Source organism: Bombina bombina, chromosome 2, assembly GCF_027579735.1.
Source record: "Bombina bombina isolate aBomBom1 chromosome 2, aBomBom1.pri, whole genome shotgun sequence".
Taxonomy (NCBI): domain Eukaryota; kingdom Metazoa; phylum Chordata; class Amphibia; order Anura; family Bombinatoridae; genus Bombina; species Bombina bombina.
This window is the reverse complement of record NC_069500.1, coordinates 816,009,430-816,031,628: the sequence shown is the minus strand read 5'-3', so window position 1 is coordinate 816,031,628 and position 22,199 is coordinate 816,009,430. Positions and strand designations below refer to the sequence as shown.

The 22,199-nt window shown below is 37.7% G+C and overlaps 1 protein-coding gene across 1 annotated transcript in view; it reads left to right on the top strand.

Moving 5' to 3' along the window:
• The first annotated feature begins 227 nt into the window (after positions 1–227).
• The window catches only part of ACER1 (alkaline ceramidase 1), a 29,020-nt gene continuing 7,048 nt past the window's right edge, over positions 228–22,199 (top strand). The window contains exon 1 of the mRNA XM_053700096.1: positions 228–323. Within this exon, the coding sequence (XP_053556071.1) occupies positions 228–323 (96 nt within the window). The remainder of the gene's footprint in view (positions 324–22,199) is intronic.

Below are 22,199 nucleotides of genomic sequence, written 5' to 3'. Positions count from 1 at the left end.
TTAATCGTTCTTCTCACTGCTTTGCTTCCTCTTTCAATCATCAAGCTTCTCTTATCTCTCTAATACTCCTCCCTTTACCTACCTGTCCTATCTCCTTTTTATTCTGGTCCTCTTCTGCTCTTTATCTCTAACTACCCAGTCACATTATTAATCTCCTTTTCTTCAGTTTGTTCTCTCCACACCAGACTCAGAGAATATCACACTTACTTTTTTTCTTCCTTTGCAGGATGGCTCCCAGTATGTTTGCCAGGCAGAGCTCAGAGATCGACTGGTGTGAAGCAAACTACTTGCACTCAGAATATATTGCTGAGTATTACAATACGGTAAGTACACAAATCAGTCAACACTCTTAGAGCAAAGAATACGCCTGAGATTAGAGACAAGCCTGTGAGAGGAAATACCAAAAATACTCTATACATCACATACACACCAGTTGTCATTTTATGTTAATACTGTTCCCCTATATATACCATAAAGCAGATACATCTCATTTGTAGATAATATACTTCATGTGGTAGATACACTGATTTATCAGCATTATACTCTGTACACACCAATTATCATTTCTATACTGAAGACAATTAAACATAGATTAATAATAAGGATTTTTTATATATATATATATATATATATATATATATATATATATATATATATATATATATATATATATACCATAAAGCAGATACTCCTAGATCTGTAAATATATACTTCCACTTAATTTATAAGTATTATGCTTTATTGTGCATATAAAAATTATATCTAAGTATTATACTCTACTGTACGGATGCACTTGATATATAGGAATTGTATCTTACGATGCAGATACACTTGATTTATAAGTACTATGTGGTGCAGATACATCTGATTTATTAGTATAGTATCATACTCTATGGGCCAGCTACACCTGTATTATATCTATTGTATACTAATTATAAAATGACAAATTGTATACAAACAATATAACACCTGTATTATATATGTTGTATACAATTATAGCTATAGTTCAGTATGCAGCACAAACAACAAATTTTTAGCTATTATACAGCACAACACAGGTAAACTTAAGTAATAGCTAAAATACATTATGCAGGAGATATATCTACATATTGTAGTATACTATGCAGTGGATACAGCTCAGTTATAGCTTTAATAAACTGTATAATAATCATGACTTATAGTCACATGTCAAAATAAAGATAAAGAGCTCTCATTATACAGGCAAGCACATTGTATCTTTACTCTAGTAGTCAGATACACATATGTTGTACCTATTATACACAAGGAGAGGACACACCTCAGTTATAGATACTATACATTATGAAACAGGTTCTCCCATATTGCAAAATTCTTATCCATTAGACCATGCAATATTAACACTAGCACAGCTATAATGCTAAGGGTTTAAACACATGTTTAAAGGGACAGTCTACACCAGAATTGTTATTGTTTTAAAAGATAGATAATCCCTTTATTACCCATTCCCCAGTTTTCAATAACCAACAGTTATATTAATATACTTTTTACCTCTGTGATTACTTTGTATCTAATTATCTTCTGACAGCCCCCTGATCTTATGACCTTTTATTTATTATCTTTTGACTTGCATTTTAGCCAATTAGTGTTGTGTTGCACTGACTCTTAAATTACTTAATGGGCGTGAGCACAATGTTATCTATATTGCCCACATGAATTAGCAGTCTCCTGTTGTGAAAGGCAAATAAAATAGCATGCGATAATAGGCTGTCTGTAGTGGCTTGGAAACAGGCAGAAATTTATAAATGTTATAAAGTATATTAATATAACAATGTTGGTTGTGCAAAGCTGGGGAATAAGTAGTAAAGGCGTTATCTATCTTTTTAAACAATAACAATTTTAGTGTTGACTGTCCCTTTAAAGTCCCCCTCAGCACCCACAGAGCACTGCCTGTCTAGAGCTAAAAATGCAGCTGATCTAATCAGCAGAGCTGTGTAACTAGCGCTGGTAATTGGATCAGTAGCTTCCGCTCTGTCACATAGTTATAGTTCCCAAGCGGAACACATATCATTAAAGAGTAATTAGTTTTAAAGTAAATGCTCTAACAATGTAACAGCAGGTAATTATAACACTATAATGGTCCTTTAAATTTGATAGGCACCTAAGGAACAGTTAATAGAATGTAAATGTGAAAAATACATTGGATGCATGTCATACGTTTTATAGTACATACTGAAAACACACCTTACATGCTTCTGTTTGTACATCTGAGCTCAGGGACAAACAAGTTACATTACATAAATGTAGGAAGCATGGGCAAAGCTAAACCATTAGTAGACTATTCTAATTGTAGCATATACTGTATAGCCTAAACACAGTGTAGAATGTAAACATCTTGTTTACATTTCAGAACAGATACATGATACATGTAGTATTCAAAAGACAAACATATTTCATCTAAGGGCTTATATGTATACAAAACACATAAAGTGCACCAGATAGTACTAGCATCTGTATATGAAAGGTATATGGCAAAGGTGCATGTATTCTTATTTAAGGGAACATTCCAAAGCCAAAATAACATGTTCTAATTATTCAGCTATTATGGCTAGATTACAAATGGATAGGGTTGCCACCTCAGCCATTTGCATTCCCTGCAGTATGTGTAACTCATAACTGTCCAGGAAAACATGGCTGAGGTGACAACCCTTTGAGTGGAGTGCAAAGCGGTGTATGTGTGTGCAGGTATATTATGTGTGTGTGTGTGTGTATGTATATATATACTGTGTGTGTGACTGTGTGTGTATATATATATATACTGTGTGTGTGACTGTGTGTATATATATATATATATACTGTGTGTGTATGTATATACTGTGTGTGTGTATGTATATACTGTGTGTGTGTGTATGTATATACTGTATGTGTATATATATATATATATATATATATATATATATATATATATACAGGGAGTGCAGAATTATTAGGCAAGTTGTATTTTTGAGGATTAATTTTATTATTGAACAACAACCATGTTCTCAATGAACCCAAAAAACTCATTAATATCAAAGCTGAATAGTTTTGGAAGTAGTTTTTAGTTTGTTTTTAGTTATAGCTATTTTAGGGGGATATCTGTGTGTGCAGGTGACTATTACTGTGCATAATTATTAGGCAACTTAACAAAAAACAAATATATACCCATTTCAATTATTTATTTTTACCAGTGAAATCAATATAACATCTCAACATTCACAAATATACATTTCTGACATTCAAAAACAAAACAAAAACAAATCAGTGACCAATATAGCCACCTTTCTTTGCAAGGACACTCAAAAGCCTGCCATCCATGGATTCTGTCAGTGTTTTGATCTGTTCACCATCAACATTGCGTGCAGCAGCAACCACAGCCTCCCAGACACTGTTCAGAGAGGTGTACTGTTTTCCCTCCTTGTAAATCTCACATTTGATGATGGACCACAGGTTCTCAATGGGGTTCAGATCAGGTGAACAAGGAGGCCATGTCATTAGATTTTCTTCTTTTATACCCTTTCTTGCCAGCCACGCTGTGGAGTACTTGGACGCGTGTGATGGAGCATTGTCCTGCATGAAAATCATGTTTTTCTTGAAGGATGCAGACTTCTTCCTGTACCACTGCTTGAAGAAGGTGTCTTCCAGAAACTGGCAGTAGGACTGGGAGTTGAGCTTGACTCCATCCTCAACCCGAAAAGGCCCCACAAGCTCATCTTTGATGATACCAGCCCAAACCAGTACTCCACCTCCACCTTGCTGGCGTCTGAGTCGGACTGGAGCTCTCTGCCCTTTACCAATCCAGCCACGGACCCATCCATCTGGCCCATCAAGACTCACTCTCATTTCATCAGTCCATAAAACCTTAGAAAAATCAGTCTTGAGATATTTCTTGGCCCAGTCTTGACGTTTCAGCTTGTGTGTCTTGTTCAGTGGTGGTCGTCTTTCAGCCTTTCTTACCTTGGCCATGTCTCTGAGTATTGCACACCTTGTGCTTTTGGGCACTCCAGTGATGTTGCAGCTCTGAAATATGGCCAAACTGGTGGCAAGTGGCATCTTGGCAGCTGCACGCTTGACTTTTCTCAGTTCATGGGCAGTTATTTTGCGCCTTGGTTTTTCCACACGCTTCTTGCGACCCTGTTGACTATTTTGAATGAAACGCTTGATTGTTCGATGATCACGCTTCAGAAGCTTTGCAATTTTAAGAGTGCTGCATCCCTCTGCAAGATATCTCACTATTTTTTACTTTTCTGAGCCTGTCAAGTCCTTCTTTTGACCCATTTTGCCAAAGGAAAGGAAGTTGCCTAATAATTATGCACACCTGATATAGGGTGTTGATGTCATTAGACCACACCCCTTCTCATTACAGAGATGCACATCACCTAATATGCTTAATTGGTAGTAGGCTTTCGAGCCTATACAGCTTGGAGTAAGACAACATGCATAAAGAGGATGATGTGGTCAAAATACTCATTTGCCTAATAATTCTGCACTCCCTGTATATATATATATATACTGTGTGTGTATGTATATACTGTGTGTGTTTGTATATACTATGTGTATGTATATACTGTGTTTGTGACTGTGTATATATATATATATATATATATATATATACTGTGTGTGTATGTATATACTGTGTGTGTATGTATATACTGTGTGTGTGTGTGTGTGTGTATGTATATACTGTGTGTGTATGTATATACTGTGTGTGTATGTATATACTGTGTGTGTGTGTATATATATATATATATATATACTGTGTGTGTATGTATATACTGTGTGTGTTTGTATATACTATGTGTATGTATATACTGTGTGTGTTTGTATATATACTGTGTGTGTGGATGTATATACTGTGTGTGTATGTATGTATATACTGTGTGTGTGTATGTATATGCTGTGTTTGTGTGTATGTATATACTGTGTGTGTATGTATATACTGTGTTCGTGCGTATGTATATACTGTGTGTGTATGTACTGTATATACTGTGTGTGTATGTATATACTGTGTGTGTGCGTGTGTATGTATATACTGTGTGTGTATGTATATACTGTGTGTGTATGTACTGTATATACTGTGTGTGTGTATGTATATACTGTGTGTGTGTGTGCTTGTGTATGTATATACTGTGTGTGTGTGTGTATGCATATACTGTGTGTGTGTATGTATATACTGTGTATGTGTATGTATATACTGTGTGTGTGTATGTACTGTATATACTGTGTGTGTGCGTGTGTATGTATATACTGTGTGTGTGTATGTATATACTGTGTGTGTGTGTATATACTGTGTGTGCGTGTGTATGTATATACTGTGTGTTCACTTGGGGTGGATGCCAGAAGATCGGGGGGGGGGAGGTGCCTTCCTTCAACTCCATAGGCAGAGGCAAAAAAAATAGTGTGGAATTACATTACTTCGGGCTTTACCCAGAGGAGCTTGGGTAATGTCATCTTTACCCGGGTAATCCTAGGATTACCCAGATTTCTAACTTTACCCGTAACATTTATATATATATATTTATACATATATTTACACATATATATGTGTGTGTGTGTGTGCATGTATGTATGAATGTATGCATGTGTGAAGTGTTTTTTGCTTAAAGGGACAACCCAAAATTTTTATTTCATAATTCAGACAGAGCATGTGATTTTACACAACTTTCCAATTTACTTCTATTATTAAATTTGTTTGGTTTTCTTAATATCCTTTGTTGAAAAGCATACCTAAGTAGACTCGGGAGCTTCTTATTGGTGGCTGCACATATATGCCTCATGTTATTAGCTCACCCAATGTGTTCAGCTAGCTCTCGGTAGTGCATTGCTGCACATTCAACAAAGGACACCAAGAGAATAAAGCAAATTAGATAATAGAAGAAAATTGGAAAGTTGTATGTTCTATCTAAATCATGAAAGAAAAACTTTATGGTTTCATGTTTCTTAAAGTTTCATTCAAATAGTATAGCATAGAACTGCATTAAGAACTCCACTACTTAAGGACCAGTCAACACAGTAGATTTGCATAATCAACAAATGTAAGATAACAAGACAATGCAATAGCACTTAGTCTGAACTTCAAATGAGTAGTAGATTTTTTTTCTGACAATTTTAAAAGTTATGTCTTTTTCCACTCCCCCTGTACCATGTGACAGCCATCAGCCAATCACAAATGCATACACGTACCATGTGACAGCCATCAGCCATTCACAAATGCATACACACTTATTCTTGCACATGCTCAGTAGGAGCTGGTGACTCAAAAAGTTTAAAAATAAAAAGACTGTGCACATTTAGTTAATGGAAGTAAATTGGAAAGTTGTTTAAAATGGCATGCTCTATCTGAATAATGAAAGTTTAATTTTGATTGAGTGTCCCTGTGTTTTTTTGTGCATCTTTGGCTTAGCACTTGAGCAGTATCCAACAGGAATTTTACTGTGCAACCCCACAGAAGTCTATTATGTGATGGATTTTGCATATCCCGCACTATTCAACATCCAGGTGTTAGCACAGGCTAGAGCCTACAATTTTATACAACTTTGCAATTTACTTCTGATATTAGATGCACATCATTCTCTTGTTATCCTTTGTTGATGGAGCAGCAATGCACTACTTGGAGCTAGCTGAACACATTGGGGCCAATTTATCAATGTCTAGCGGACATGATACGTTGTAGAGTATCATATCTGCCAGACATCACTGAATGCCGACAGCACACACTGTCGGCATTTAACATTGCACAAGCAGTTTTGGTGAACAGCTTGTGCGATGTTGCCCCCTGCAGATTCACGGCCGCTAGCAGGGGGTGTCAATACACCCCCTCATATGTGGTCGGGCGAATTGATGTCCCCAGCCTCAGAGGCCGTGGACGAGTTAAGGTCAGAGCAGTGGTCTTAAGACCACTGCTTCTTAAAGGGCCACTAAACCCAAAATTTTTCTTTTATGATTCAGATAGAGAATAGAAATTTATACAACATTACAATTTACTTCTATTGTTTATTTTGCTAATTTTTTTTAGATATTCTTAGTTGAAGAAAATGCAATGCACATGGTGAGCCAATCACACAAGGCTTCTATGTGCAGCAACCAATCAGCAGCTCCTGAGCATATCTAGATATGCTTTTCAGCAAAGAATATCAAGATAATAAAACAAATTAGATAATATAAGTAAATTAGAAAGATGTTTAAAATTGCATTCTCTTTCTAAATCATGAAAGAAAAAGTGTGGGTGTCATGTCCCTTTAACTCCTGTTTCCGGCGAGCCTGAAGGCTTGCACGGAAACAGGGCTATTTGGCCCCATTCGAGCCATGATAAATCGGCCCCATTGAGTAAGTCAATGACAAGAGGCATATATTTGCAGTCACCAATCAGCATCTACCCCCTAGTAGTGCATTGCTGTTCTACCTAGGTATGCTTTTCAACAAAGGATACCAAGAAAATGAAGCAAATTAGATACTAGAAGTAAATTGGATCATTATTTAAAATTGCATGTTTTGTCTGAATTATGAAACAATACATTTATATAAATATGAATTATCTATGTAAGTTATGTAAACATAATTCCTAATTATTCATATGATTCTATTGAACATGTGTGTGTATTTCACATTTTGAAAAACCAGGTGTAAAGAGCATTTTGAGTCTTTACGCCTAGGAGAGACTGCCTAAATGTTAAGCCCATTAACAGTCACATACAACAAGCTGTCTTGTCTGCAAATTATTATTATTTTTTTCCCCATTTTGAAATGAGCTCTAAAAACATCCTTCTACAGTCACGTTTTTTTGTTAAGAGCAAAAATAATAAAAAAAAATCTGACAACTTTTTCTGCTGCCAGATCGGGTTATTTTTTTATGACAACTGGAGTTTACACCTAAAAGCTGAATAAAATAAGTGACAGCAACAATAGGAATTCAGCCATAGTTAGTGAGGGTCAGTATTGCAAAAATGACCTACTCTTAATGAATCAGAGCATGCCGTTTTTGCATTAGAATGTCCCTTTAACATATTATCAGTGCGTCTGCAGAGTAATGGAGTCAGATGTTGTGGACATAGGTTCCATATAATGATTAACTATAGGAGTGGCAGCAGTTAGAAAGTTTCAAAGGTTCTTGTGCCTGTGTTCTTTGACTTGGATCTATAGGATAAGAGTTGGTGCTGTAACCTTAACTACCGTGCAAATAATTAACCCCTTAGTAAACTGGTTTCCTCCAGGAATAGTTGTAATGGACAGAATGGGACGTTTGATACCTCTCAACCAATGCAGTTTAACCCTTTGAGTGCTAACAACGGCTTTGAGCCGTCTCAAATTTTCCCAGTCAGGTGCTGACAACGCTAGTACTCACCCACCTTGAGGGCAATCTAGGGGCTCCCATCGGGGATCCCACCGGGACTTCATGTTTTGCATGGTGACGTCACGTGCAATGACGTAATGATGTCACTGCGCAACTTTATTGAAAAATTACAATGGATAGTATAGGGAAATGTGGGCATGCTGCTTAGAAGCCTGTATCTCAGGCATCTAAGCAGCTACAGACCCCCTAGGCCCACCGCTGGAAAGGTAATCGCCTAACCTTTGAACGGTTTAAGTCTTGGGGAACTGGAAAAAAAAAAAAATATATATATATATATATATATAAATTTTAAAAAAGCAGAGCAAAAGCCGACACAAACAAAATGATACACTTCGCAAAGTCATGATCCTGTTAATGTATTCCCCCATAGACTTTAATGGAGCGTGCAAACTGAAAAAACCCAACAATACTCGCATGCTAACCCGATTGTATTTATTTAAGTGTGCTAAACCCGAAATGAATTATGAATATTTTACATTTCACTGTTCTTCACATACAGAACAATGTACTTTTTATCGTAAATACATATTTCTATATATACAGTACTGTGCAAAAGTCTTAGGCCACCATTAGATTTGTTGTTTTAGCAATGGTATATTAACCATATATAGTTATTTCTCAGTCTCTTTATTAGAATACAACAACAAAAATACAGGATATTTGTATGCAGTATTAAAAAAAACAAAATCAGAAAAAACAGCTTCTATAGACTATAGCAGCAAATACTTAGAATGACCTCCCCTTATACTTGAGCAATATCAGGAACCTAAATGGAGCCTTAATTAATGTCATTGCTAACACCTGTATTTGTCCTACTATTTCATGTTAAAATGACTGCGGTGAAAAAGGTCTATTACACCAGGTTTGTGCAAGACATGCTTGAGCATTACATACACATGTGGTATGAGTTTAATTCGTTGGAAGCTTGCTAATATGACTAACTTTCAATCACATCATTCCATTCAAAATGCCAAAGATCACAGAATTTGACAGACATAAAAATCTTACTTTTACATCAGCAAGGCCACTCTCAAAGGGAAATCAGCAAATAAACTGGGTAGTCAAGATGTGCTATAAAGAAATTTGAAGAATCGAAAGAGGTCAAGGACAAAAAAGGACTGGAAGGCCAAGAAAATTCTCAAAATCTGATGAGAAATATCTAAGAGGTTCTTCATTGAGAGACCAGAAGAAGTCCAGCAATGACCTGGCTCAGCATCTGACAGCATCATCGAGATGCCAAGTTGACCATTCTACAGTCTGAAGAAGCTTGATCAGGAATGGTCTTTGTGGAAGGGTAGCAGCCAAGAAACCACTTTTTTTCGGAAGGGGAACAGGGTGAAAAGGCTAAGATATACTAAAGCTCATAAAGATTGGAATGAAGATCAGTGGAAAAGAGTATTATGGAGTGATAAATCCCAGTTTGAAATTTTTTGTTCCAATCGTCGACAATGTATGTGAGAAGAAGAGTTGGAGAGGAATAAAATAATGGGTGCTTGCGGCCTTCAGTGAAACATGGTGGAGGGGCTGCATTGCTGCCAGTCGTGTTGGCAATATTTTCCGAATTGATTAATTCATCATGACATTCCTTCTGGAAAGCGCCTGATTGGGAATGGTTTTTATTTTTCAGCATGATAACGATCCCAAGCACACTGAATGCAGTGAAATCATATTTGGAGAGAAAAACAGCTGATAAACCACTGAATGTCATGGACTGGCCTCCACAGAGTCCAGACATGAATATTATAGAGCACAGAGAAATAAATAAAAGACAACATAAATCTAAAGAAGAACTCTGGAGAGTGCTGAATGAAGCCTTGTATAATATACCAGAAGATTACTTCATAAAACTGTAGGACAGTCTCCCTAAAAGAGTTCAAGATGTGCTTAGTGCCAAGAGAGGTCACACTAAATACTGACTTTTGCCTGAAGAAGCCATTTACTTCTGGAAAATGTGTTTTTTTTTTATATTTTGGGTACATATTTCCTGTGTTTTCTGTTTGTATCCTAATAAAGAGACCAAAAAATAAATATGCATGGTCATTAAAACTTTGCTAAAACAACAAAGCTGGTGGTGGCCTAAGAATTTTGCACAGTACTATAAATATATATATATATATATATATATATATATATATATATATATATATATATATATACTGTATATATATATATATATATCCATATATACCTATACCTGTATATCTATTTCCATATATATAGGATTCAAGAAGGAAACAAGGAACCACAGAACTCTATGCCAAAGTGGATTTATTCAAACGAAAAGTATGTAGCACAAGCACAGTGTGCAAGGGGTGCTAGATGTGACGCGTTTCGCACATGCTAACATGCGCTTCATCAGAGATCTACAGGTGTTCACCTGTGGTCAGGTTAAATGCTGTGTAATAGCCAATAGTGTGAAAGTTAAACAATGCTGGTCACATGAGTGAATAAGTAATAGTGATGTCAAACATAAAACAATCTGAAATACTGTGATAATAAAAATTAAATACATAAACAAATTGAACTGCATGTGACAAGTGGTTAAAACATTTTCCTAATAAAAGAAGGAAAAGAGAAAAGTAATTTATTAGTAATCTAAACAATTGGCAATGTTGATCACTCTTAGAAATCTAATCTAATGCTCCTTTAACCCTTTAGATATGGGTTATTACTAGAGCCACTAAAACACTCTGGCCTAGATTTGGAGTTTGGCGTTAGCCGTGAAAACCAGCGTTAGAGGCTCCTAACGCTGGTTTTAGGCTAACTCTGGTATTTGGAGTCACTCAAAAAAGGGTCTACCGCTCACTTTTCAGCCGCGACTTTTCCATACCGCAGATCCCCTTATGTAAATTGCGTATCCTATCTTTTCAATGGGATTTTTCTAACTCCGGTATTTAGAGTCGTGGCTGAAGTGAGCGTTAGAACTCTAACGACAAAACTCCAGCCGCAGGAAAAAAGTCAGTAGTTAAGAGCTTTCTGGGCTAACGCCGGTTCATAAAGCTCTTAACTACTGTACTCTAAAGTACACTAACACCCATAAACTACCTATGTACCCCTAAACCGAGGTCCCCCCACATCGCCGCCACTCGATTACATTTTTTAACCCCTAATCTGCCGACCGCCAACTACGTTATCCTTATGTACCCCTAATCTGCTGCCCCTAACACCGCCAACCCCTATATTATATTTAGTAACCCCTAACCTGCCCCCCACAACGTCGCCGCCAGCTACCTACACTTATTAACCCCTAATCTGCCGACCGCAAAGCGCCGCCACCTACGTTATCCTTATGTACCCCTAATCTGCTGCCCCTAACACCGCCGACCCCTATATTATATTTATTAACCCCTAATCTGCCCCCCACAACGTCGCCTCCACCTGCCTACACTTATTAACCCCTAATCTGCCGAGCGGACCTGAGCGCTACTATAATAAAGTTATTAACCCCTAATCCGCCTCACTAACCCTATAATAAATAGTATTAACCCCTAATCTGCCCTCCCTAACATCGCCGACACCTAACTTCAATTATTAACCCCTAATCTGCCGACCAGAGCTCACCGCTATTCTAATAAATGTATTAACCCCTAAAGCTAAGTCTAACCCTAACACTAACACCCCCCTAAGTTAAATATAATTTACATCTAACGAAATTAATTAACTCTTATTAAATAAATTATTCCTATTTAAAGCTAAATACTTACCTGTAAAATAAATCCTAATATAGCTACAATATAAATTATAATTACATTGTAGCTATTTTAGGATTAATATTTATTTTACAGGCAACTTTGTAATTATTTTAACCAAGTACAATAGCTATTAAATAGTTAAGTACTATTTAATAGTTACCTAGTTAAAATAATTACAAAATTACCTGTCAAATAAATCCTAACCTAAGTTACAATTAAACCTAACACTATACTATCATTAAATTAATTAAATAAAATACCTACAATTACCTACAATTAAACCTAACACTACACTATCAATACATTAATTAAATACAATACCTACAAATAACTACAATGAAATAAACTAACTAAAGTACAAAAAATAAAAAAGAACTAAGTTACAAAAAATAAAAAAATATCTACAAACATAAGAAAAATATTACAACAATTTTAAACTAATTACACCTACTCTAAGCCCCCTAATAAAACAACAAAGCCCCCCAAAATAAAAAATGCCCTACCCTATTCTAAATTACTAAAGTTAAAAGCTCTTTTACCTTACCAGCCCTGAACAGGGCCCTTTGCGGGGCATGCCCCAAGAAGTTCAGCTCTTTTGCCTGTAAAAAAAACATACAATACCCCCCCTCCCAACATTACAACCCACCACCCACATACCCCTAATCTAACCCAAACCCCCCTTAAATAAACCTAACACTAAGCCCCTGAAGATCTTCCTACCTTGTCTTCACCATACCAGGTTCACCGATTGGTCCTGAAGAGCTCCTCCGATGTCCTGATCCAAGCCCAAGCGGGGGGCTGAAGATGTCCATTATCCGGTAGAAGTCTTCATCCAAGCGGGGCAGAAGAGGTCTTCCATCCGATTGAAGTTTTCATCCAAGCGGGGCAGAAGAGGTCTTCCATCCGATTGAAGTCTTCATCCAGGCGGCATCTTCTATCGACATCCATCTGGAATGGAGCGGCAGCATCCTGAAGACCTCCGACGCGGAACATCCATCCTGGCCGACGACTGAACGACGAATGATGGTTCCTTTAAATGACGTCATCCAAGATGGCGTCCCTCGAATTCCGATTGGCTGATAGGATTCTATCAGCCAATCGGAATTAAGGTAGGAATATTCTGATTGGCTGATGGAATCAGCCAATCAGATTTAGCTCGCATTCTATTGGCTGATCGGAACAGCCAATAGAATGCAAGCTCAATCTGATTGGCTGATTGGATCAGCCAATCGGATTGAACTTGATTCTGATTGGCTGATTCCATCAGCCAATCAGAATATTCCTACCTTAATTCCGATTGGCTGATAGAATCCTATCAGCCAATCGGAATTCGAGGGACGCCATCTTGGATGACGTCATTTAAAGGAACCGTCATTCGTCGTTCAGTCGTCGGCCAGGATGGATGTTCCGCGTCGGAGGTCTTCAGGATGCTGCCGCTCCGTTCCAGATGGATGTCGATAGAAGATGCCGCCTGGATGAAGACTTCAATCGGATGGAAGACCTCTTCAGCCCCGCTTGGATGAAGACTTCAATCGGATGGAAGACCTCTTCTGCCCCGCTTGGATGAAGACTTCTACCGGATCATGGACATCTTCAGCCCCCCGCTTGGGCTTGGATCAGGACATCGGAGGAGCTCTTCAGGACCAATCGGTGAACCTGGTATGGTGAAGACAAGGTAGGAAGATCTTCAGGGGCTTAGTGTTAGGTTTATTTAAGGGGGGTTTGGGTTAGATTAGGGGTATGTGGGTGGTGGGTTGTAATGTTGGGAGGGGGGGTATTGTATGTTTTTTTTACAGGCAAAAGAGCTGAACTTCTTGGGGCATGCCCCGCAAAGGGCCCTGTTCAGGGCTGGTAAGGTAAAAGAGCTTTTAACTTTAGTAATTTAGAATAGGGTAGGGCATTTTTTATTTTGGGGGGCTTTGTTGTTTTATTAGGGGGCTTAGAGTAGGTGTAATTAGTTTAAAATTGTTGTAATATTTTTCTTATGTTTGTAGATATTTTTTTATTTTTTGTAACTTAGTTCTTTTTTATTTTTTGTACTTTAGTTAGTTTATTTCATTGTAGTTATTTGTAGGTATTGTATTTAATTAATGTATTGATAGTGTAGTGTTAGGTTTAATTTTAGGTAATTGTAGGTATTTTATTTAATTAATTTAATGATAGTATAGTGTTAGGTTTAATTGTAACTTAGGTTAGGATTTATTTGACAGGTAATTTTGTAATTATTTTAACTAGGTAACTATTAAATAGTTCTTAACTATTTAATAGCTATTGTACCTGGTTAAAATAATTACAAAGTTGCCTGTAAAATAAATATTAATCCTAAAATAGCTACAATGTAATTATAATTTATATTGTAGCTATATTAGGATTTATTTTACAGGTAAGTATTTAGCTTTAAATAGGAATAATTTATTTAATAAGAGTTAATTAATTTCGTTAGATGTAAATTATATTTAACTTAGGGGGGTGTTAGTGTTAGGGTTAGACTTAGCTTTAGGGGTTAATACATTTATTAGAATAGCGGTGAGCTCCGGTCGGCAGATTAGGGGTTAATAATTGAAGTTAGGTGTCGGCGATGTTAGGGAGGGCAGATTAGGAGTTAATACTATTTATTATAGGGTTAGTGAGGCGGATTAGGGGTTAATAACTTTATTATAGTAGCGCTCAGGTCCGCTCGGCAGATTAGGGGTTAATAAGTGTAGGCAGGTGGAGGCGACATTGTGGGGGGCAGATTAGGGGTTAATAAATATAATATAGGGGTCGGCGATGTTAGGGCAGCAGATTAGGGGTACATAGGGATAATGTAAGTAGCGACGGTGTCCGGAGCGGTAAATTAGGGGTTAATAATAATATGCAGGGGTCAGCGATAGCGGGGGCGGCAGAATAGGGGTTAATAAGTGTAAGGTTAGGGGTGTTTAGATTCGGGGTACATGTTAGAGTGTTAGGTGCAGACGTAGGAAGTGTTTACGCATAGCAAACAATGGGGCTGCGTTAGGAGCTGAACGCGGCTTTTTTGCAGGTGTTAGGTTTTTTTTCAGCTCAAACAGCCCCATTGTTTCCTATGGGGGAATCGTGCACGAGCACGTTTTTGAGGCTGGCCGCTTGCGTAAGCAACTCTGGTATCGAGAGTTGAAGCTGCGTTAAATATGCTCTACGCTCCTTTTTTGGAGCCTAACGCAGCCTTTATGTGGACTCTCAATACCAGAGTTATTTTTATGGTGCGGCCAGAAAAAAGCCGGCGTTAGCTACGCGGGTCCTTACCGACAAAACTCTAAATCTAGGCCTCTATTTCTAAAATTCCTTCACCTATGTAAGAAGGAAAAAACAAAACATAGAAGGAGGGAAAGCTGGGAGCTCAATTTGGGGGAGTACTGACTAGTAAAATTTTACAACCTAAAAGTACTCTTGGTTGATTTGCTAGAAACTATCGGCTAGATTTAGAGTTTTGTCGGTAAAGACCCGCGTAGCTAACGCTGCTTTTTTTTCCAGCGCACCCTTAAGACAACGCTGGTATTTAGAGTTGCCTGAGTGGCTGCGTTCAGCTCAGAAAAGGGAACGTTGAGCATAATTTAGCTCCACTTCAACCCTCAATACCACCGTTGCCTACGGTAGCGGTAAGCTGGAAAAACGTGCTTGTGCACGATATCCCCATAGGAAACAATGGGGCTGAGCTGTCTGAAAAAAAACCTAACACCTGCAAAAAAGCAGCGTTCAGCTCCTAACGCAGCCCCATTGTTTCCTATGGGGAAACACTTCCTAAGTCTGCACCTAACACCCTAACATGAACCCCGAGTCTAAACACCCCTAACCTTACACTTATTAACCCCTAATCTGCCGCCCCCGCTATCGCTGACACCTGCATTATACTATTAACCCCTAATCTGCCGCTCCGGACACCGCCGCAACCTACATTATAGCTATGAACCCCTAATCTGCTGCCCCTAACACCGCCGACACCTATATTATATTTATTAACCCCTAATCTGCCCCCCAACGTCGCCGCTACCTAACTACAATTATTAACCCCCTAATCTGCCGACCGGATCTCGGCGCAACTATAATAAATGTATTAACCCCTAAACCGCTGCACTCCCGCCTCGCAAACACTATAATAAATTGTATTAACCCCTAATCTGCCCTCCCTAACATCGCCACCACCTACCTACAATTATTAACCCCTAATCTCCCGCCCGCAACGTCACCGCTACTATAAAAAAATGTATTAATGTATTAACTCCGCTCTGCAGCTTAGTGTCTCTCCTACTGTCGCGTGACCGCATGGTGCTGCGCCACCGCTCCTCAATCTTGGCTCTGCTATCTAACCGTTATCTTCGCTGGGTCCGCCACTTATTTAGTGGTAGGTGTCTGCTTTTTATTTCTATTATGTGCCCGGTCTGTTTTTATGTGGATGTGGCTACTTTTCTTTGATGTCCGGTGCTCCAACGTCTGCTGCCGCCTTTTGCTGGGGTTTCTCTCTGCCGCTTCCACTTATTATACCTTTTCTCTCCCCTCAGCTGGTGTGTGCTTACCGGGTGTTGAGTAGCTCTTGTATGGGTGTTTGAAAGTGCATTTGCCTATGAAGTCGGCTTGGTTTGGGGTACTAGGGCATGGGAGCTATCAATTAACGCAGCCATCTTCCTGACCGGCTAAGCCCGCCTCCCCAGAGAATACAATTTTAAATAATTTTCTAATTTACTTCTTTTATCTAATTTGCTTCATTCTTTTTGTATTCTTTGTTAAAGGAGCAGCAATGCACTACTAGGATCTAGCCGAATTCATTGGTTGAGCCAATAGCTTGAGACATATATTTGCAGTCACCAATCAGCAGCGCCTGAGTCTACCTAGGCTACCAAGGGAACGGAACTAATTAAATTATAGAAGTAAATTAGAAAGTTGTTTAAAATTGCATGCTCCCTCTGGATCATGAAAGAAAAAAATATGGGTTTCATGTTGCTTTAACCCCTTAATGACCACAGCACTTTTCCATTTTCTGTCCGTTTGGGACCAAGGCTATTTTTACATTTTTGCGGTGTTTGTGTTTAGCTGTAATTTTCCTCTTACTCATTTACTGTACCCACATATATTATATACCGTTTTTCTCGTCATTAAATGGACTTTCTAAAGATACCATTATTTTCATCATATCTTATAATTTACTTTAAAAAAAATTATAAAATATGAGAAAAAAATGGAAAAAAACACACTTTTTCTAACTTTGACCCCCAAAATCTGTTATACATCTACAATCACCAAAAAACACCCATGCTAAATAGTTTCTAAATTTTGTCCTGAGTTTAGAAATACCCAATGTTTACATGTTCTTTGCTTTTTTTGTAAGTTATAGGGCCATAAATACAAGTAGCACTTTGCTATTTCCAAACCATTTTTTTTCAATATTAGCGCTAGTTACTTTAGAACACTAATATCTTTCAGGAATCCCTGAATATCCATTGACATGTATATATTTTTTTTTAGTAAACATCCCAAAGTATTGATCTAGGCCAATTTTGGTATATTTCATGCCACCATTTCACCGCCAAATGCGATCAAATACAAAAAATCGTTCACTTTTTCACAAATTTTTTCACAAACTTTTGGTTTCTCACTGAAATTATTTACAATCAGCTTGTGCAATTATGGCATAAATGATTGTAAATTTTTCTTTAGGATCCCCTTTGTTCAGAAATAGCAGACATATATGGCTTTGGTGTTGCTTTTTGGTAATTAGAAGGATGCTAAATGCCACTGTGCACCACACGGGTATTATGCCCAGCAGTAAAGGGGTTAATTAGGGAGCATGTAGGGAGCTTTTTGGGGTAATTTTAGCTTTAGTGTAGTGTAGTAGACAACCCCAAGTAATGATCTAGGCCCATTTTGGTATATTTCATGCCACCATTTCACCGCCAATTGCGATCAAATTAAAAAAAAAGTTAAATTTTTCACAATTTTAGGTTTCTCACTGAAATCATTTACAAACAGCTTGTGCAATTATGGCACAAATTGTTGTAAATGCTTCTCTGGGATCCCCTTTGTTCAGAAATAGCAGACATATATGGCTTTGGCGTTGCTTTTTGGTACTTAGAAGGCCGCTAAATGCCGCTGCGCATCACACGTGTATTATAGCTAGCAGTGAAGGGGTTAATTAGGAAGTTTGTAGGGAGCTTGCAGGGTTAATTTTAGCTTTAGTGTAGAGATCAGCCTCCCACCTGACACATCAGACCCCCTGATCCCTCCCAAACAGCTCCCTTCCCTCCCCCACCCCACAATTGTCCCCGCCATCTTAAGTACTGGCAGCAACTCTGCCAGTACTAAAATAAAATATATATTTATGCTTTTTGGGGGTTTTTTTAAGCATATTTACATATGCTGCTGTGTAGGAGCCCCCCTTAGCCCCCAACCTGGCTGATCCCCCACCAAACAGCTGTCTAACCCTCCCCCTCTGCCTTAATGGCCGCCATCTTGGGTACTGGCAGCTGTCTGCCAGTACCCAGTTTATAAAAAAAAATAGTTGCTTTATTATTTATTATTATTATTATCCCCCATTTTCTGTAGCGTAGCTCCCCTACCCACCAAAGAACAAACCCCAACCCCCTCCTAGATACCTTTGACTGGGTTTGTTTAGAAAATAAAAAGATTTACACAAACTTTTACAACAGTCTTTTCTGTAGTGTAGCGGTTCCCACCCGCTCCCGCCCCGTGCACGCGCCCGCCCGCCGCCCGACGTGCACGCGCGCCTGTGCGCGCCCCCATCGCCCCCGCCCCCGATCCCGCCCCCCTCTACATTACCCGGCCCATCGATGGCCGCCCACCCGCCTCCCAAGTCAGCTCCCACCCACCAACGTTACCGGCCACCGATGTCCGGTGCAGAGAGGGCCACAGAGTGGCTCTCTCTGCACCGGATGGCCATTTAAGGTTATTGCAGGATGCCTCCATATCGAGGCATCACTGCAATAACCGGAAAGCAGCTGGAAGCGAGCAGGATCGCTTCCAGCTGCTTTCCACACCGAGGACGTGCAGGGTACGTTCTCAGGCATTAACTGCCTTTTTTCTGAGGACGTACCCTGCACGTCCTCGGTCGTTAAGGGGTTAAGCTTCATTATAAACAATGTAACCACATCTATCTTGTAACTATTCACTTCGCTGTGCATATAACAAGTCTTACTGTGCATCAAAAAATGATACCAAGAGAACAAAACAAATTAGATAATAGAAGTAGATTGGAAAGTTAACATCACATGCTCTATCTGAATCCTAAAAGAAAAAAAATGGGCTTTTATGTCCATTTAACAGTCTATCACTGACTTCTGGAGGGCTCTGCTATTCAGCAGTGGATTGGCTAGTAAGGCTTTGTATTTGTTGTACTTCAGGTTACCAGTTGATTGAAGGGGTAAGCATTAATGGGGAAGTTTAAAGGGACAGTCTAGTCCAAAATAAACTTTCATGATTCAAATAGAGAATGTAATTTTAAACAATTTTCCAATTTACTTTTATCACCAATTTTGCTTTGTTCCCTTGGTATTCTTAGTTGAAAGCTAAACCTAGGAGGTTCATATGCTAATTTCTAAGCCCTTGAAGGACGCCTCTTCTCTCAGGGCATTTTGACAGTTTTTCACCACTAGAGAGTGTTAGTTCATGTGTGTCATATAGATAACAATGTGCTCACGCACGTGGAGTTCCAGTGAGCCAGCTCTGATTGGTTAAAATGGATGTCTGTCAAAAGAACTGAAATAAGGGGGCAGTTTGCAGAGGCTTACATACAAGTTAATCACAGAGGTAAAAGGTGTATTTATATAACTGTGTTGGTTATACAAAACTAGGGAATGGGTAATAAAGGGATTATCTATCTTTTTAAACAATAACAATTCTGGTGTAGACTGTCCCTTTAATTATCATTCAGATATGCAAATTCAGGTCCCACAAAGGGACAAACATTTATTAGTAGAATTTTTAAACTACAGTTTAAATATTCATACTGATATGTATTAACATATGACCACTCTGACTCTCCACACTCACAGTGATGAATCCTAAACCTGCCCTTGCAGCACACTGAACCGAGACTTGACAACATAATAGGGAGAATTCAGAATTAAATTCTACGCAAAAATGTTTTATTGAAGTGTGTATTTCAGCTGTTTCTGTAATGTTTGTTTAGTATACAGCTTTGTCTTTGTAAAAGTGTTTCTATAGTGTTGCTATGGTGTCACAGTGAGGACGCTCACAATGTTTGTGTAAAATTATGATTTACCTATTGTGAAGAAAACCTCACCTATAGCCAGCTTAGTCTCTGTAACTAGTTTACAGTTTGGCTTTAGGCAACGTGAATACTAACTTTGGGCTACCAGAAGGACGCAAGGTGCCTCTCATTTTCCGCCTTTGTACATAGTTTTGGTTATTCATTATTGCTCCTCAATTTTGACATTCAGTTTCCTTTGTAAGAAAATATAACTAAAGTGAAAACAACTAATGACTTCCTAAATACACACTTTACATTTTTGAGAAGTATGTTTTTACTCATTTTCCCCTAGAGCAGTTTTTTACTCATTTTTAAAAAAAAAAAAAAACATGTAAAACATGAATAAAATAATCTACTGCATCTCATTATAAATGCAAATTTTAGCTAAACTTTAAAAAAATTAAATACATTAATTACTTTTACCAATTCATCAGAAGTTCCCTGGCAATACACTTTATGCAAGCTTTGGTTACAGTATTGTTTGCTTTATTTTCTAAGTCAGTCAAATTCATTAGAGGGTTGAGGTTATGAGAAGGTGCAATTTTCATCCTGTATCTAGATTATGAAAAAGTATTTATGGTATCAGGAGGTGTAATATATAATCAATATTAATCAATTTTTTACAGTGTTATTATTGTTTAATGTGATTTTTGTACATAATGATTGATGTTAATCGATGACGTGTACAATTAAAAAAATTCATATCTTGATTAACAACTTCATATCTTGTGTAATTTTAAAATTAATTTAACAAATATTAAAACTCCAAACAAATAAATGCATTGATAAATCAACAGAGACAGAAAGAGAAAGAGTGAGAGAAAGAGTGAGAGAGAAAGAGAGCGAGAGAGAACGAGAACAGCTATAGTACCCATGAACATCTGTGTTTTTTACAGTCACATCATATCACACCTGTTTCCTTTGTAATCCACTCTAATAAAGTTTGTGACCTCTTAGGAAAGAGGCATTTGGTAATTATCTCTCATTTACAGGCTTCCCACATGTTTAAAGGAACAGTATACAACAATTTTAATTTAACTGCATGTAATAGACAGTACTATAAAGAAGAATATACACCGATACTGATCTAAAAATCCAGTATAAAACCTTTTAATAACTTACTTAGAAGCTCCCAGATTAGCATTGCTGATGTATAAACTTTGGTGCTTGGTTAAGCGTCTGAAAATCAGCACAATGTTATTTAAAAATAAGCAAAACTATACATTGTTACAAAAACACTCCAAGATGGGCTGTATAAATGGATCATCTACAAAACACTTACACAAAGAAAAATCTAGTGTACAATATCCCTTTACTAATTGTAGTGGTACACAACCTATATTTGCCACTTTATAGCCATAGGGGTTGGGATTATCTGGTATTCTGTTTACATGGGAGGGGCTTCTATAAGTCTACTGCAGTCGTGGAGGATAAGAAAGAAATGATAAAAAAATGCTTGTGAGCAAATCGTTATCTCAGATACTGCTAACCACTGTAATATTGCTTATACTGTTTCTACTGCCACAAATGCTTTTGTTTATTGATGTGTAAATAAGATCAGTTGCTAATTTTCTTTCTTTGAGATGACTGCAACATAATAGTGCTCATAAAATAATAATGTCCAGGTATCTAGAACTGTGTAGCATATACATAGACTACTAATTCAGACTTTAATATTTTATTACTATGAAGTGGAATAAGATACCTCATTGTGGTGTGTAGCTGATCATTCTTCAATTTATAGAATTTGAAGAGACATAAAAGTGAAAAATAATAATAATAAGGAAAATGCTATAATGTGTTAAAATATATTGCTTATGAGTTTAACCTGTTGAAGCCTCCATCTATCCTAAAATTTTCCACACTGTCTATGTAAAAGCTATGAAAATCTATTTAAAGAAGAGAC